This window comes from Lepisosteus oculatus, chromosome 10 (genome assembly GCF_040954835.1).
Source record: "Lepisosteus oculatus isolate fLepOcu1 chromosome 10, fLepOcu1.hap2, whole genome shotgun sequence".
Classification (NCBI taxonomy): Eukaryota; Metazoa; Chordata; class Actinopteri; order Semionotiformes; family Lepisosteidae; genus Lepisosteus; species Lepisosteus oculatus.
This window is the reverse complement of record NC_090705.1, coordinates 20,164,700-20,180,845: the sequence shown is the minus strand read 5'-3', so window position 1 is coordinate 20,180,845 and position 16,146 is coordinate 20,164,700. Positions and strand designations below refer to the sequence as shown.

Genomic DNA, 16,146 nt, shown 5'->3' with positions numbered 1-16,146 from the left:
ATTTGTGCTACAAGGGGGGAATAAAAAGGTCAGTATTAAATAAAATAGTAACCACTTGGTGCTCAGGAGGCTGTTTGTACACAGAGACAGTGAAGACAGAGATGGTGATCGAACCCCCCTTTTCTGCTTCTACTCAAATTAAAGGGTTTCTTCCCCAATGATTCTACCAGGCTTCCTTTCTTCAATGGAAACTGCATGTGCTTTGCATGCTTTGACCATAACCTTCTGGTTTTGTGAATTAGGATGTTTCTCTGCCTTGTTACTGTGCATGCTCTTTGATGGAGGACTGCTGATGGGCAGTTTGGTGGCTCTGTGGCTGGAAGGTTGCCGGTTCGAATCCCGTGGCCGGCAGAGGAACCCTACTCCATTGGGCACCTATAGTAAGCAAGGCCCTTAACCTCAGCTGCTCCAGGGGCGCTGTATAAATATCTGACCCTGCGTTTTGACCCCAAGCTTCTCTCCCTGTTTGTGTGTCTCATGGAGAGCAAGCTGGGGTATGCGAAAAGACAAATTCCTAATACAAGAAATTGAATATGGCTAATAAAGTGATCTTATCTCTTATTTCTTATCACCCCCATTCTACTCTGAGCATCACAACATCAGCAACCTCTCCGACACACATACCCAGTTTACCTGTAATAGTTCAATGGTAAAAATGTTGCTCTACGGTTTCAAGAAACTTTAATTTTGTGATCCACCTGACAGACATACCACCAGTGGCAGTCTAGAGGTGGACCTTGGAAACAGTTAAAACCTGCAGCTCACCGCCACTAACACCTGAAATCATTAAGGACTCATTAAGGACACCTTGTACGGGAGCTGAAATTGCAAATTGTTGCCTTGTCTCACCTGGCTGACCTAGTTTGGTTTGCTGTGCTGCCTGCTGCTATTCTGAGGTATGATCACTTTGGTGCTGTTTATTTTCTTGTAGCATAGCTGAAACTTTTGTTACCCTTGTGAAACCATCACTGCCGTAACTGCCACCCCACCCCCTCCCCCATGGACGTCATTCTACAGTATGTACATTTTTTCATTCCCAAAATGTCTGCAGTTGATACATTATAGATATGAAAGAATACATGTCTCATCCTGTTGAGCAGGTAGACTCAGGCTCCCCAGCGACCCTGTACTGGATACAATGGTTAGAAAACAGATTGAATGGATGGATGTGTCTCAAAGGTATTGTAGAATGACAAGAAGCAGGGCTTGTTCTTGAGTATATTTTTTATCCTTTGCAATTGACTTAAAGAGAATGGTGTATTTGTATCAGAAACACAAATCATTGTGACAATGCAGGCTGAGGTCCAATGCTTTAAGCCATTTTCCCACACTCTGGACAGATGAACTCATTTCCAAATTTACAATACCCCACGAGTAGTCCAGTACAAAGAGACCATGAACACCTCTCTTACTTTTGTATATGTCAGAGATTGCTTTTATTGTAAAAGCAATTTATTTTTATTCCATGTTTTTCTTTTAACATGAGATAATTAGCAAGCAGTGACAGTAAACTGGTTGAATCGAGGTGTACACTGGCCAGTCCATCTCCATAGAGCCAGATGAAAATAGTGACTTATGCTATGTATGGCTTGGCTAACAAAACTGAAAACTGAAAGAAGTTCACATGAAAATGAGATGAGAATGGTAGGAATATATCTATTATAGACTATTTATTAAGATGATCTAAATGAATTTGGTATAAAAATAAACTTTTAGTTTTCCAAACATCTCATTGCTTTTTATCATTTTCGTTGCAAATTCTTATTTTTTCACCTTGAAATCAGTAACTTTGGTGAAATTCAAATGTGTTGGGGTTTCTCTGGCCATAATAGCCACTGGCTTTTGGCAATGAAAGTGAGGGCAGAACAACCATTCCTGGTTTCCTTGTCCTTCCTACCCACACAGACACTTGAAAATAAAACAGCGCTAAGGCGACACACACTGACTGAGCAGAAGGACTGTGCCGCTTATTCCTCTCCGGCTTTCTGTTTATGGCCCTCCTGCCTGCCCATCAGCCCGTGCTAGCGCTTTTCTCTGACTCCACAAGTACAGCTACAAACTCGCCACAAGATGGCACTTTTCTGCTCTGTCAGGGTATTTTTTATTCATCTTCATCACCATAGAGATCCTTGTTTTTTTTTTCATTTCCGGTGCCACGCTTCCGACTCTTCCTGATTGTCTGCAATTGCTGTTTATAAGTGAAGATGGAGGGTGTGAATGATGTTAGAGAACTCGAAAAGCGGCTGCAGGAGCTGGAGAAGCGGGTGTATGGGGACAGGGGAACCCGTGGCAACAAACCCGTGAAGGTTAGCTAGTTGATCAATCTACTGTTTTCTGACTTCACCCGTCAACGACAGAGTTTCATGATCTAACATATTATTAAATGTCCGTGCATTCATCGTTTATGTATAGAAACAACGACAGTATCAATAATATAGAGACCTGCTATTTCAGTTAATTTATATGTATCTGATTGCATAGTATGTTTTTATAAAACCGACAAAATATGTCGGGTAGCCTGATAGAACAGCATACATTTGCGAGGGAATACGGGTGTGGTTACGACAGGCTCAAACGGTTTATGTGTCGAAAATTAATACTATTTTAAAGTATCAAGTCATTCATATTCGGCTGAAAAAGTTCTCTATAAACAACCGAACTAGTAGAGGCTGAATCGTGTATCACAAGTTTCAAAATACAACGTACTATTGTACAACGTACAATGTATTGCTATAGTGAGCTGTCAAGAGTAGCCTAATTCATCTGTCGCAGATGAATAGTAAGTAAAAGTGGATCATATAGGGAAAAGAGACGAGGAAATAGAAGCTTCTAGTAATAGACTAATAGTGTTTTTTTATTATTTAGGATTTAAGATTCTATTTTGTAATACAGTTTTTCATCACGTAAATATTACATACGAAACACGATTAACTGGCATACATGGGTATGGCCATGTCTGACCTGATACATACTATGTAACAGATAAAATGAATAAGAATTATTTGAAAATGTTGTATAAGATTACTCATAAAGTTCTTATACTCACCTTGTTCCAATACTGTTCAATCACTACACCAGTGAGGAGTGTTAGCTGTTGTTTTCTTGACCATGATATTAGTTGGCAGTATAACAGGCTTCACCCCTATTTCATTTATCTCCCTTTCTTGCAGTGTGCTGATGTGCTGGGAAAGATCCAGGCCTCCTTGGTGAACACGTCCAACAAGAGGGAGCGAGTGAAGATCCTACACAAAAAGAGTGAGTGTGCTGAGTACAGGGCAGATGACTCTGGAGAGCCGCTTGTTAAATACCTGCCTATGAGTATGCATTTGAAATGGAACAAGCAGAGGTTATTTGTTTGTTGAATAGTAAATATAAAGAGTAAAATGCACACTAGTGGAAATAATGGACTTTCTCTGCAAAGACAGATGATGGATGTGGGACTGGAATGCCTGCTTTCCTTCGAAAGGAACTGTCTGTCTATATACTGCAGAAACCAGCTAAATGCCCCGGACTTGTTGTGTCCATTCAAACAACAATTTTTGAATGCAACATTTGCATTCAGATCTCTTTGGGAAGCCTAGAATTCTAATTGTATTTGATAATGAACAATTTCCCAGGTTGTTAACCTTGCACTCTAGACTTCGTTGTGTGAGTATTCAGTGTCTTTCGCTCCAAACAAAGTTCAGTTAAAAAAAAAAACAATTTGCTGAAGAGTGTCCATCTGAGTGTTTAAGTTAGCTGTTGCAGCAGTTTGGGATGACACAAGCCGTGTTTCCTGATCACCTGTCTTAATTCATGAAGATCAGATTCCTTCCGTTTCTTCTTTGTTTTACAGTAGATATCACAGATAGGTCTGATGTTTTCCAGGTTGCTGTCATCAGTCTTAGCTGGTAAATGTTTTGACTGCTTGTCATTGAGGCTACCTACACAATGATTAAATTTGTTTCTCTTTGTGTGCTACTATTTTTGAATAATATTACTGTTTAAACACTGTAGGACAAATGTTTCTGGGTGGTACTGCTTCAAGAATAAAATTATAGTATTAGATATGCATATAGTCTAATAGGCATTTCTGGGTGTTGTAGGTTTTTTCATTTCAATTATTTTTCCTAATAATTATCTATTTGTTTTTCTTTTGAATTTTGTTGGTTGCAATGTCAAATTAAATATGGAAAAATGTCTGTCATGATTTCTCTTGATTTTTGGCTTTGCATCACAAAAACATGCAATTTCAGTAAGGGTGTGTAGACTTTTTTATATACTGTATCTTTATTGTTTATCACAAAAATGGGTGTAAATATGGTGATAAAAGGCATTTTAATATTTCCCCTTAATGGCGTCTTTATTTACCAACTAATAAGTGGTAAACTTCTAGACCTTGTGCATTTTAAATGACTCCTAAACCTGCCAAGATTGTACCCCTCTGCCATTTTCATCGTATTCATCACAAGGAAATAGCAGAAGTTGTCATGCATAGTATGAGGGCGGAGCGGTGGCTCTGTGGCTAAGGATCTGCACCTGTGGCTGGAAGGTTGCCGGTTCAAATCCTGCAGCTGGCAGAGGACTCCTACTCCGTTGGGCCCCTGAGCAAGGCCCTTAACCCCAACTGCCCCAGGGACGCTGTACAATGGCTGACCCTGCACTCTGACACCCTGTCTGTGTGTCTGTGTCTCATGGAGAGCAAGCTGGGGTATGCAAAAAGATGAATTCCAAATGCAAGAAATTGTATAGGGCTAATAAAGTGATGTTATGTTATGTTATGATGTGATATGTTATTAAACATCGCCTCCATCTTTCTGCAGTTGAGGACTTGATGAAATACCTGGATCCCCAGTTCACTGAGAAAATTGCCATACCTGACACCATGAAACTGGAACTTATACTGGCAGGTGAGAGTTTCACATGCTGTGTGTGTAGGCCTGTCAGGAGTGAGCGAGAAGCTACTGGCCAGTGGGAGCTAACCTTTTACCCTGGAAGCCAGCAAATGGCCCTGCAGCTGAAAAAATCCAATAAACAGCAGGAATCTGTTAATTGTACTGAAGCCATATGAGCAAAAGATCATAAACCCTCTTTGTGGTGTGAGTTTCTCAATTGTAATTGAGCTTTTTTTTAATTTATATCTCCCCCCTCATTGAAATTCATCTTCCTTTTGGAGAATGGGAATTACTGGAAACAGCTTGGAAGGAGTCGATGTTGTAAAGAAAAAATAAGTATTTTACAACAGTAATAATGTAGTTATAAAATAGTATATTATGAAACAGAGATGTGTCCAAGATAGTATCCTTCACACACCTATAAAGCTTGTAATGATGCATTGTTGCATTTTGTTATGTAATTTTATTGTTTTGCCTCCCTTAACCTCTACTCTTTTCTTACACTTCTCATTTGTCTTTCCTTTCCTTGTCCTTTGTCAACACATCTTCACTCTTCACTTTCTGTCTCTCTTTCCCTTGCCCCTCTCTTCCCATGTTTTTCATCTTTCTCCATGTCCCTTTGTCCCTCTCTTATTTGTCTCTCTCTCCTTAGAGGAGGAGTTCCTGCGGTCTCAGGCGGCACTCCTGGAGCAGGTGAGCAGTCTCCAGCCTCTGTTGGACAGCGCTCACATCAAAGGTCAGTATAGCAAAACAAAACCAGCTGTAAAACCTACCTACTTCTGCTCCACAAAGTAGATTGCAAATGCAAGATGAAGTACATGTTTTACTGCACATTCTGCACCTCTAATTTTATGCTCACACTCTGAAGTTCTGATTTTACACTCCGTTTGTATAGCTGTCCCTGGTGGGATCTCTCTCTTCGTAACTTTTGACAGTAGCGGCTTAAATTAAATGCTTTAAATGTAACAATATTGTGCCTAATGTATAACATGAAATTGTACATTATTTGTACATAATAATAGGTATGAGACTTTTTCTTATCTCAGCAGCCATATCACCCTGCAACTCACAACTGGCAACCCAGTGAAGCTAAGCAGGTGTGAGCCTGGTTAGTACCTGGATGGGAGACCTCCTAGGAAAAGGTTGCTGCTGGAAGAGGTGTTAGTGGGGCCAGCAGGGGACGTTAACCCTGCAGTCTAATGCTGAATCCTAATAGTCCAGTATAGTGATGAGGACACTATACTGTAAACGGGCACCGTCCTTCGGATGAGATGTAAAAACGAGGCCCTGACTCTCTGTGGTCATTAAAAATCACAGCGCTTTTCTCGAAAAGAGAACGGGTGTAACTCCGGTGTCCTGGCCAAATTTTCCATTGGCCCTTACCAATCATGGCCTCCTAATAATCCCCACCTATGAATTGGCTTCATTACTCTGCTCTCCTCCCCACTGATAGCTGATGTGTGGTGAGCGTCCTGGCGCACTATGGCTGCCATTGCATCATCCAGGTGGGGCTGCACATTGGTGGTGGTGGAGGGGAGTCCCCATTACCTGTAAAGTGCTTTGAGTGGAGTGTCCAGAAAGCTGCTATATAAATGTAAGCAATTATTAATTATTATTATTATAATCTCTCAAATGTGGAAATACTGTACCACTTCTTGCTTTGTACAGTGTTAGAGGAGAACCCCATGTGTTTTGTAAGAGGTCTTTGTGGATCTTACCCTGGCTGGTTTCTGAGAGGTTGCTCTGTCACTGTTGCCTGTGTTGTCCCCTCTGGGAGTGTTCTGTAACATGCCTGTGTTCTACACAGCTGTCCCTGACCACGCCACCAAGCTGCAACGCCTGTCACAGATACACATCAAACAGCAGGTATGAGCTCCTTGCCGCTAACTCTATCTCTCTCTTGCTGTCTATCAATCTGGGCTCTGATTTCTTTCTCTGTAATAAAGTGGTTCAACAGCAGGTAATCCTCTTTCTTAGGAAAGTGGAAAGAATAGGCTCACATTACCCCTATGAAGAAAGTATTTAAAGTTTTTTGTATTTAACTTAGATACAGTGTGTCTTCATTCACGAACTATCATGATTGCTTTTCAAAGGCAAAATGAACTATTTCTCACTCAATTCCTTTTCAGTGATAGTCTAACCTTCACAGGGCAATTAACCAGATAAAATTGCTTACATATCTAATACTTCTTGTAAGACAGCAAGATGAATTTATTCATTTTCAAGGGTAAGGTGAAATAAAGCCAATGACAAATTTGTGTAAAAATATTGGGGTGGCCAATCGATAAAGGCTTGAAGATTAAATGTATTTTTCTCTGTGTATTCATGCACACGCATTTATTCTATACAGTATCCTCCAGATGTGTTAACACACAATGATAACGGAACAGCAACACCATATGCAGTAAGAGCATAAATTATAGATTGTCTTGCTTAAAATACTTCTGAAAATGATATGGTGTAATTATAATAGAATTGAATAGAGCAAAGTCATACCATACTGGTCATAAATAATTGATCCCAGAAAACACAAGGGTCACATTGCTTTGCATCAATAAGCGTTAATTGAAATAAAATTCAACAAAGCCAAATCCATAGTAACATTATGCTCTTTGCAGCGAAAGCCTCCAGAATTTAGTAGTAGCTGCAGCGGCATCATGGTTAAGGTCAGAGATCCCTTTGAATGCTGCATAGAAACAGTTATCGCCCATTTTGTCAGTATAAAGTCAGTACTTTCATCACTTTCCACTGTAGTGTCAATTATTAAAAAAATTTAAGTGTACTCATAGCCTTAAGGGCAGCAGTCCTGCCAGGAAAAGGAAACACTTGCTACTGTAGATTGTAAATGGTTTAGGTGTTTAACAGTGTGGGTTTTGTGGCTGCCTTTTCTCTGGTCTCTGGTCGATACCTCTAGCCAAGAGAGCCGACGTGTACACTAAGTGGCGTTCTTGTAGCCTTCAAGCAAAGATAAAAGTGTACGAATTTCGACATGATGGTTGAGATCTCCATAAGAGAGTGGAAACGGACGTCCGCAGTCTGGCGACTGGTGCCGTGGCTCTGATGCAAACACAGGGAGATTGTGTGCGAATGTTATATAGGGTTTCTAATGAAGACCCAGGTGGTGCTGATATACATTCTCACGCTGAACTAATGAGAGAGGGGCTGGCTAGAGGGCCCTCTAGTGGTGTACAGTGGGCAATAATAATCTGAGTGAATTTTACTGTCTTTTGGAATTAAAGTAATATTAAAATTACTGTTTTCAACATTCCTACTACAAAATTAAATCCCTTCTCTTTGGTAATCCTGGAATATCATTTGTTTTACCTCAAAACCTCAGTCGTTTTTTTCTTCTCCGCAGGACCAGTGTGAAACTCTATCTGAGGAAGTGAAGAAGCAGTTTGAAGATTACAACAAGATGGTATCCTTCTGACACTACTGCTGCTAGTCCTACTACTTTATGTCTCAAATTGTCATCACATGGAAAATGTGTATCAACAGTGTGGTGCGCATTTTGTATTAACATCTGCAAGTCAGCCAGATGTGAAGCAGACTAAGCCAACTTTCAGTTTCTGTTAATTGACGAATGGGAAACAAGAATAGGAAAACAGTGAATTTCTTTGGATAATACAAATCGCCAGTACATTCCAGTTGTGTTGTAATAATTCATAACACATCAGTTATGTGGTTAACCTTAATGATAAGTGTAGTAAGTGTAAGGCATTTTAAACGATTTATCGTAGATCATTGATATAAAGGAAGAACAGTGTTCTTGTTACAGACCATTGTGGCACTCAACTAGTTCCATCCTCCCACTGTATTTACCCTTTTATCTGATGCTCTTTTTTATATCCATTTTCCAGTTTTAAATCCAGACATATATAATCTTAAATACCCGGAATTTTAGGATTAGTCTTTTATGACGAACTGTATCAGTAGCCTACTGAAAATCTTAATATACCAGATTGTGTGCTCTGGATTTTTTACTGTTGTTGCTTGTTCAGAGAACTAACTAATTAAGCAGGCTATTCTAAATCCATGCTGACTGCCAACTAGAATCCCATTTCCATTTAGATGTTCCAGTTGTCATTTCCATAGCCCTACATATAATATAACTAAGACATACTGGTCCACAGTTATGCTCCTTGACTTCATGCCAGATGTTCCTGCTGTCTAAACAATTTTCTCAATGGGACGAGATGTTGAGGCAGCTTGAAAATGCCAGTCAGGTCAAGCCAGTAGTGGAGTGAAGTCCTTGGCCTGGAAGATGCCAGACACACCCTGACTTCAGAGGAGAGATGGATCGCCAATGGAATCTCTTACCTGTTTCACCACATGCCTCAGATCACCCTTCTCCCTCCCTTCCTGTAACTCAGAAGTCCCAGAAACCCCTCTTCCCTACACAGTGTATCCAAGATGGATTGACTTAAAGAACCCTTTGACATTATAGACATTGCAGCTGCAGTGTTTAAACAAACATACAATATCCAACTTGGAACGCACTGGTAGTACCAAATACTTTAAGGTTATAACTTCCATCCCATTTATCCTACTGGCACAAAGTGAATATCACGCTACTTACGATATAAGGTGTAGGTTGTTTTTGCAGAGCCTATCCAAATGTTATGTTTCCCATGGTCTCCATGGGGCATAGAGAGGGTTTGTGGACCAGGTGATTTTCATGGAGGGCTCATGAAGTAATCGCATTGTCTGCCACCAAAACCTCCAACTTCTGCTCTGGACCTTCAGTGCTTGTTAGTCCTTATCAACACTTTACAGTCACATAGGAGCTTACTTTCTTCCATGTTCTGTAATGTTACAGTTTTGAAATATTAAAATGAAAAAAGGGTCTCTACAAGAAATGAGAGATACCTGTGTTTATAAAAAGAACACAATAAACTTAAATTATTAAACTACACATGCCGTTTTTGTTTTCTTTCACTATCTAAAGAGATGAGTAATTGGTATTCTCATTTATGCCACACACAGTTAATTATCCTAATTTAATAAGAGTTTCCTAATTTGTCAAAATATAAAAAAGTTAAAGACAAATTGGTTAATCTTACTCATTTGGTAAATAGTAATAGTAAGGTTATTGACTTCTCATTTGTGAAGCATCCCACATCAGTTTCCACATGGTTGGGAAGCTTGTTCTAAAGCCCTAGAATATTTGTGTGTAAAAAGGCACTTTCTGTTTTCAATAGAAAATGTTTCCATTTCCACTTGTGTACTCCAGTCAGTCTTCCATAACTGGTGTACCTCCAAAATTATTATATAGTAATATTGAAATTGTATTTTGATGAAGGTGTAAATGTATGAAGATAATTGGTTATCAAATGTTTCTTGTTTGTCATGTTTATTGTTGAGTAAGACTCATAAAAGAGCCTAATTTAATTTAAAAAGGTGCTGTCTTTTGGATGAGACGTAAAACCGATGTCCTGACCTCTGTGGTCATTAAAAATCCCAGTGCGCTTCTCAAAAAGAGTAAGAGTGTTACCCTGCTTACCCTGGCATCCTGGCCAAATTTCTCATTGACCTTTACCAATCATGTCCTCCTAATAATCCCCATCAATGAATTTGCTTCATCACTTTGTTCACCTCCCCACTGATAGCTGATGTGTGATGGGTGGACTGGTGCACTGTGGCTGCCATCACATTATGCAGGTGGATTGGTGGTGGTGGAGGGGAGTCCCTACCTGTAAAGCGCTTTGAGTGGAGTGGCCAGAAGAGTGCTAAACAAATGTAAGGATTTTTTTAATGCTTTTGTATTGAAATGCAACCAATATGACCTTAGCAGAAAAGAAAAAAAGTTCATTGTGGAGGTGTATGATGCAATGCCATCCTCACACGAATCAGTTCCTTAGTAGTTGATTAAATATTAAGAGCAGTTTAAACAGAAATAAGGGTAAGGAAGTTGAAAGCCTTAACTCCTATAATGCAGATGAGGGACACACTACCCATGAAGTGTGGTGTTTGGAAACTCGAGATTGAGTAGTCGAAAGAAGCAAACAGACCATTTAAATTAGCGCTGAAAATTTAGAGTTTAGCAGACGGGAAGAGCAGCAGGCACAGTATTCACAAGAACTGAGTAACCACTTAGTAGTAAACGCCCGAACACCAACACCTGCGCCGCGACGGAAAGGGGTGCGAACTACAATTCCCAGCAGCAACGTTGGTATTTTCCAACGCTTTACAGCAGCTGTTACTGCTTGACGCTTAACAAAGTATTTTTCGGCAATGGTGATGAGCCTTACTGTAGTGTGCTGTTCGAATTAAATGACAGTAAAAAAAGTACTATTTTTTGTGTTTTTTTTAACTACAGCGAGGATCCCTGCCTGTGTGAGTATAAATCTACATCTCCAGTACAATAAGTCCAAAGTGTGATTTGATTGCTGTACTTTTTACGCGCTTTAAGTGCTTCAATAATCTTGTTCCGAACATCAGACTGGGCTGCAGGCTATTGTATCAGTAGTGAGGGATAGATCTGTAATTTATAGCTGAACAATTAGTTACAGAAAAGTGTTGCGACCTTAGGGTCGTGCTGCGTTATTTTATATCAGCACAACACACGACTAAATAAGTTATGAAATGAAATGCTCCGCATATCTCTGTTGCCCTCTAGGTGACGCCCACTGCAGTCACTTAATTTTGTTTTATTAAAAAATATATTGTACGGATGCCAGTTGTCCACAAAGGGGATCTGTATTTTGTGCACTTCTAGTTTCACACTTACCGCGTGACTGTTGCGGACATGGAAAAAAAGAAATGCACTTACCGAATAAACGCTCCACTCCTTTATGTCATGTTAAACGCTTTATCCAAACACTTAATTCATTCACTATTAATATTATTGTTATAGTCCGATATGCACGTCAACTCAATAATAAATGTGTTTACTCTTAATAAATATACACACCTATCGTGTACATAGCATCACTTGAATGTTATATTGCTTTAATCAAACGAGGTGATACACATACTGTTTTTTGACACTGCTGTATCTTTTAAATACCTTGACCAAAATAGATACAAATTTGAGTTAAAAGTAATAACTAAGAGTGAAACACGAAAAAGGGTGTTCAGTTATTGAATTGCAACTTAACAGTGCTTTTAGTCAAGAGTGTAGATCTGTGAAATAAGAGTTGTTGATATGACCGTCATGATGAAAATAACTTCTTTAACAAATTTTGCAATGAGTGCCAAAAACGTTGTCTGTACTATTTGGTCTTTATGTAATGGCACTACTGGTAAAAATAGGAGTGTTACCCTAGTGTCCTGGTTAAATTTCACTCGGGAGTTGCACTATCTGGTCTGTTTAAATGTCCTCCTTAATTGGCTACATTTACTCTGCTCTCCTCCCCACTGATAGCTGATGTGTGGTGAGCGTTCTGGCGCACTATGGCTGCCGTCGCATCATCCAGGTGGATGCTGCACATTGGTGGTGGTGGAGGGGAGTCCCCATTACCTGTAAAGCGCTTTGAGTGGAGTGTCCAGAAAAGCGCTATATAAGTGTAAGCAATTATTATTATTATTATTATTTCAGATAGTGAAGTAATGGCTGCCACACTTCACCCAGGTTGGGCTGCATTCAGTTGCGGTTGAAGTTGGTCCACACCTATATTTACTGCTGTTTGGGTTCTTCTGGATGATTAAAAACGCAGACATTTCTAATTCTTCACTAGCCTTTAAATATCTAAGCTACTATCTAAATTCTGTTTTGCTATTAAGTTAGGTTTTAAACATGGGAAATTTTGCTTTATATTTAACTGTTACGCTGCACGTGTTTCAGCTTTGCTCTAGCACAGACGACAGTGGAAGTTTAAAGATCAAGGAAGGGAGAAAAGCAAATGGGTCAGAAACAACACTCCCAACTTTCACAGAGTTTTTACTGCCGTTTTTGATCCTTCCCTAAACTTTTCACATATGTCCTGCGTACAATTTAGTGTCTTCAGTAGCTTTATTCCATATTAATAGAGAAAATTAATTTGTTACAACAAGGATGAATTTCGGAAAAGGAGGATCAGATGTTCTAATTGGGAACATAAGCATGCAAGACCTTCCTGAAAGCAAGAAACAGTGATGGTCTCCAATAATAGATCATTGTGAATATAATTGTGCTGAAAAGGAAAGGCACTGACAGCCCTGCTCCTTTATTGTCTGTGCAGTTGTGAGGCCGCCCAGGCATGGAGAATTACCGCAAAGCGAAGACGATGGAGCAGCCCTGCCCCTGTCCCTTCCCTGGGCTGCCCGCCGGCACACCTGAGATGAAGGTCAAGGATGGCAGCAAGATCCGCAACCTGATGGGCTTCGCGGTGGGGCGCATGGAGAGCGAGGCCACGCGGCACATTGTGTTCACCGGCTCGGGCAAGAGCGTGGCCAAGACCATCACCTGTGTGGAAATCCTGAAGCGGCGCGTGCGCGGGCTGCACCAGGTCACGCGGCTGCTCTACAGCCGCACGCAGGAGCTGTGGGAGCCGCTGGAACCGGCAGCGGGCCTGGACGGCCTCACCGTGCACAAGAACGTTCCCGCCGTCTGGGTCCTGCTCTCCAAAGACCCCCTGGACGCGACCCAGGCAGGGTACCAGCCGCCCGGCTGCTTTGACACCCTGTGGGCCCAGGCCGCAAGAGAGGAGGGGGCTGCGCAGGAGCCGCGCAGGAAGAGAGGCGGGGGCAGCGGCAGAGGGAAAGGGGGTCGACCCTCCTCGGGAGCTCGGGGGCGGCGCAGCGAGGTGTCGGGGAAAGCGCCAAGTTGGAGGGGCACTCACCACGAATGAGGGCATCCGGACAACTATCCTGAAGACGCCAAGTTCCTAGCCAAAGAGGTTCATGGGAGGAAATCTTCACCAGTTCCTCTAGAGGAAGGATATGTCGATAGCGAGGACAAAGATCAGCAGGAACTTGAATTAGTGGGCATCTGAACTTCGAAGGAAATATTACATGTTTTGTTTGAGAAGCAGAAGATCTGTCTCTGTGTACCTTAGATCTTCATGGACTACTTTCCCATTTACAAGTTTAAATGGACGAGTTAAAAGTGTAGACGGATGAAATTTGTCTTCTGCCTTATTTTTATATGTTGAACAGAGAAGAAGGAATTTATAAGAATGTTTTAAGTTAATTCAAGTGATGCAATAAATTATATAAATACAAACTCAGGTGAACACTTATTTTTTCACTGGATTAAAAGAAGAATTATGAAAAACTTCTGAGTATTTTATTAGCAGAGATATTTCCAATAAAACATATTAATGTTGTAACTTGTCACATGGATGCATCAATGCAATTAATAAAGTTTTCAGGGAAATTACAATGTTTTTGTGGCAGAGGCACTGACATGTTACAGGAGAAAGAGACAAGAGACAAGGCAGTTACTTTGCATTGTTTAAGAGTGTGATTGCAGTGGGTATGAAAGATTTCCTGAGTCTGTTGGTTTTACACCTGGGTGCACAGAGGCGTCTCCCAGATGGGAGAAGTGTGAATTCGCAATGGAGGGGGTGAGACACACATTCCATGATGCTTTTGGCTTTCTTAGTCACCCTCTCTTTGTAAAGGATACTTAAGTTGATAATTCTGAATTATTTTGCCACTTATATTCACTAATTTACCCACCCAGCCTATTACAGTTACCGGTACTTATGTTGCCAAACCAACATGTGAAGCAGTATGTTAAGACACTTTCAATAAATGATTTGTAGAAAAGTGTAAGAATAGTTTTATCCACCTTAAAGTACCTGAGTTTTCTAAGAAAGAAGAGTCTCTGCTGGCCTTTTTTATAGATCGTGTCACAGCGTTTGTTCCATTTTAGTTTATTGTCAATGACCAGTACTTTTAGTCATCGACAATTTCAACAGGCTGACCATCAATTATAGTGGGTTGAGGGGATGTGGTATTTTTCCTAAAATCAATAACCAGTTCCTTTGTTTTTGAAACATTTAACTTTAGGGAGGACTCGTTGCACCTGTTAGTAAAATCATTAAGGATGGGCCCATGATGGTATTCTGTGTTCTTTAATAAACTGACCAGAGCTGTGTCATCAGCAAACTTAATGAGGTGTCTATCTGTGCGTTTGCTTATGCAATCATTGGTGTACAAAATGTACAGCAGAGGGAACAAGACACAGCCCTGTGGTGATCCAGTTGACATATAGTGAATGTCAGATAAGCACTTCCCCAATTTGACCTGTTAGGAAGTCTAGCACCCACCTTATCAAGTTCTCATTCAGACTGAAGTGCTTTGAGAGTTTCTGTGCAAGCAACGGTGGTTGTATTGTGTTGAAAGCAGAGGAATAGTCAGCAAATATAATCCCTACAAAGGTCCGTGGTTGGTCCAGATGTTGATAGACCAGTTTTAACAATGTGTATATTGCAAGAAGTCTGCTGTGAAGTCATGGGTTATTCGCATGAGTGTGTGGTCACCACTGGAAGCAGTAGAAGCTGTGTATCTGTAACATATGCTTTCTGGTGGGATTCTGTCCCATACTTCTTGTAGAACCTGGGATGCTAGTGCCCATTCACTGAATTCTTGGTCCTAAGCCCCACTTTGTTATGCCAGTATATTCCACCAATGTTCAGCAGGCTCAGATGTGGTTTGTAGGGCATAAATGTCACATTCACACTTAAGAAACCTGTTGCAGATGCCCTATGAGGACAGGTGGTCTCCTGCTTGTGGTCACCTTGACCAGGAAAGGAAATGAGGTCCCAGAATGTCACCAAGTTTCGAATATCACTGTCTGCGTATATTATTGGTGTTAATCATATTTTTATTTAAAATCTGAAATGTTTTGCATGAGAGAGAAAAATCAGCCTGTGTGTAAGCTGTGAAGGCGATGGGTAATACAAATTTCATTCTTTGGACTTTTAAATATCTTTTCCTCAAAGCAGATGAATACACACTTAAGACACAATAAATGAACAAGTAAGACAAAAATGGAAGCACCCGGTTAATAAAAGTTACCAAGTACATAGAAAGCAAGGGCTTCCACAAAGGTGTGGCTCATGTATTGATTACTCAGATAACATCACAGCATGCTTTGGGTCATGTCTAAAATTCTGGTTTGTCCTGGTTAGCTATAAATATAGTTGGCTTGCCTGCAAGAGGAGACGCTAGTGATTTTGGACGAAATTTGCTTATTTTGGCTTGTTTGGCAGGAGCTTTAATGACTAAGAGAGCTCAACTTGGTGGTCTTTCACGAATAATGTAGATTTCTTGGTCAGGTTGTCATTGTAGCTAAGAATGTGTTTTCAGCTGGTTAGTTAAATACATTCTCTACTTTATAAGA

General features: G+C 40.5%; 2 protein-coding genes across 2 annotated transcripts; both read left to right on the top strand.

Annotated features, from left to right (window-relative positions):
• Positions 1–2,147: 2,147 nt before the first annotated feature.
• Positions 2,148–9,789, top strand: dctn3 (dynactin 3 (p22)). The gene is made up of 7 exons (XM_015357113.2): positions 2,148–2,306; positions 3,171–3,255; positions 4,803–4,889; positions 5,527–5,610; positions 6,682–6,740; positions 8,233–8,292; positions 9,032–9,789. Exons 1-7 carry the CDS (start codon positions 2,205–2,207, stop codon positions 9,119–9,121), a joined length of 567 nt encoding a protein of 188 aa, XP_015212599.2. The 5' UTR covers positions 2,148–2,204; the 3' UTR covers positions 9,122–9,789.
• A 1,291-nt stretch (positions 9,790–11,080) lies between these two features.
• rpp25l (ribonuclease P/MRP 25 subunit-like) lies at positions 11,081–14,914 on the top strand. The gene is made up of 2 exons (XM_006635690.3): positions 11,081–11,210; positions 13,037–14,914. The coding sequence occupies exon 2, from the start codon at positions 13,055–13,057 to the stop codon at positions 13,643–13,645; it is 591 nt and encodes a 196-aa protein (XP_006635753.2). The 5' UTR covers positions 11,081–11,210; positions 13,037–13,054; the 3' UTR covers positions 13,646–14,914.
• Positions 14,915–16,146: the final 1,232 nt, after the last annotated feature.

Excerpts from the sequence above, each read along its gene's own strand:
- dctn3 (XM_015357113.2), top strand. The coding sequence starts at position 2,205 with ATGGAGGGTGTGAATGATGTTAGAGAACTCGAAAAGCGGCTGCAGGAG. Across the intron at positions 3,256-4,802 it reads GAAGATCCTACACAAAAAGA|TTGAGGACTTGATGAAATAC; the intron begins GTGAGTGTGCTG and ends ATCTTTCTGCAG. Across the intron at positions 4,890-5,526 it reads ACTGGAACTTATACTGGCAG|AGGAGGAGTTCCTGCGGTCT; the intron begins GTGAGAGTTTCA and ends CTCTCTCCTTAG.
- rpp25l (XM_006635690.3), top strand. The coding sequence starts at position 13,055 with ATGGAGAATTACCGCAAAGCGAAGACGATGGAGCAGCCCTGCCCCTGT.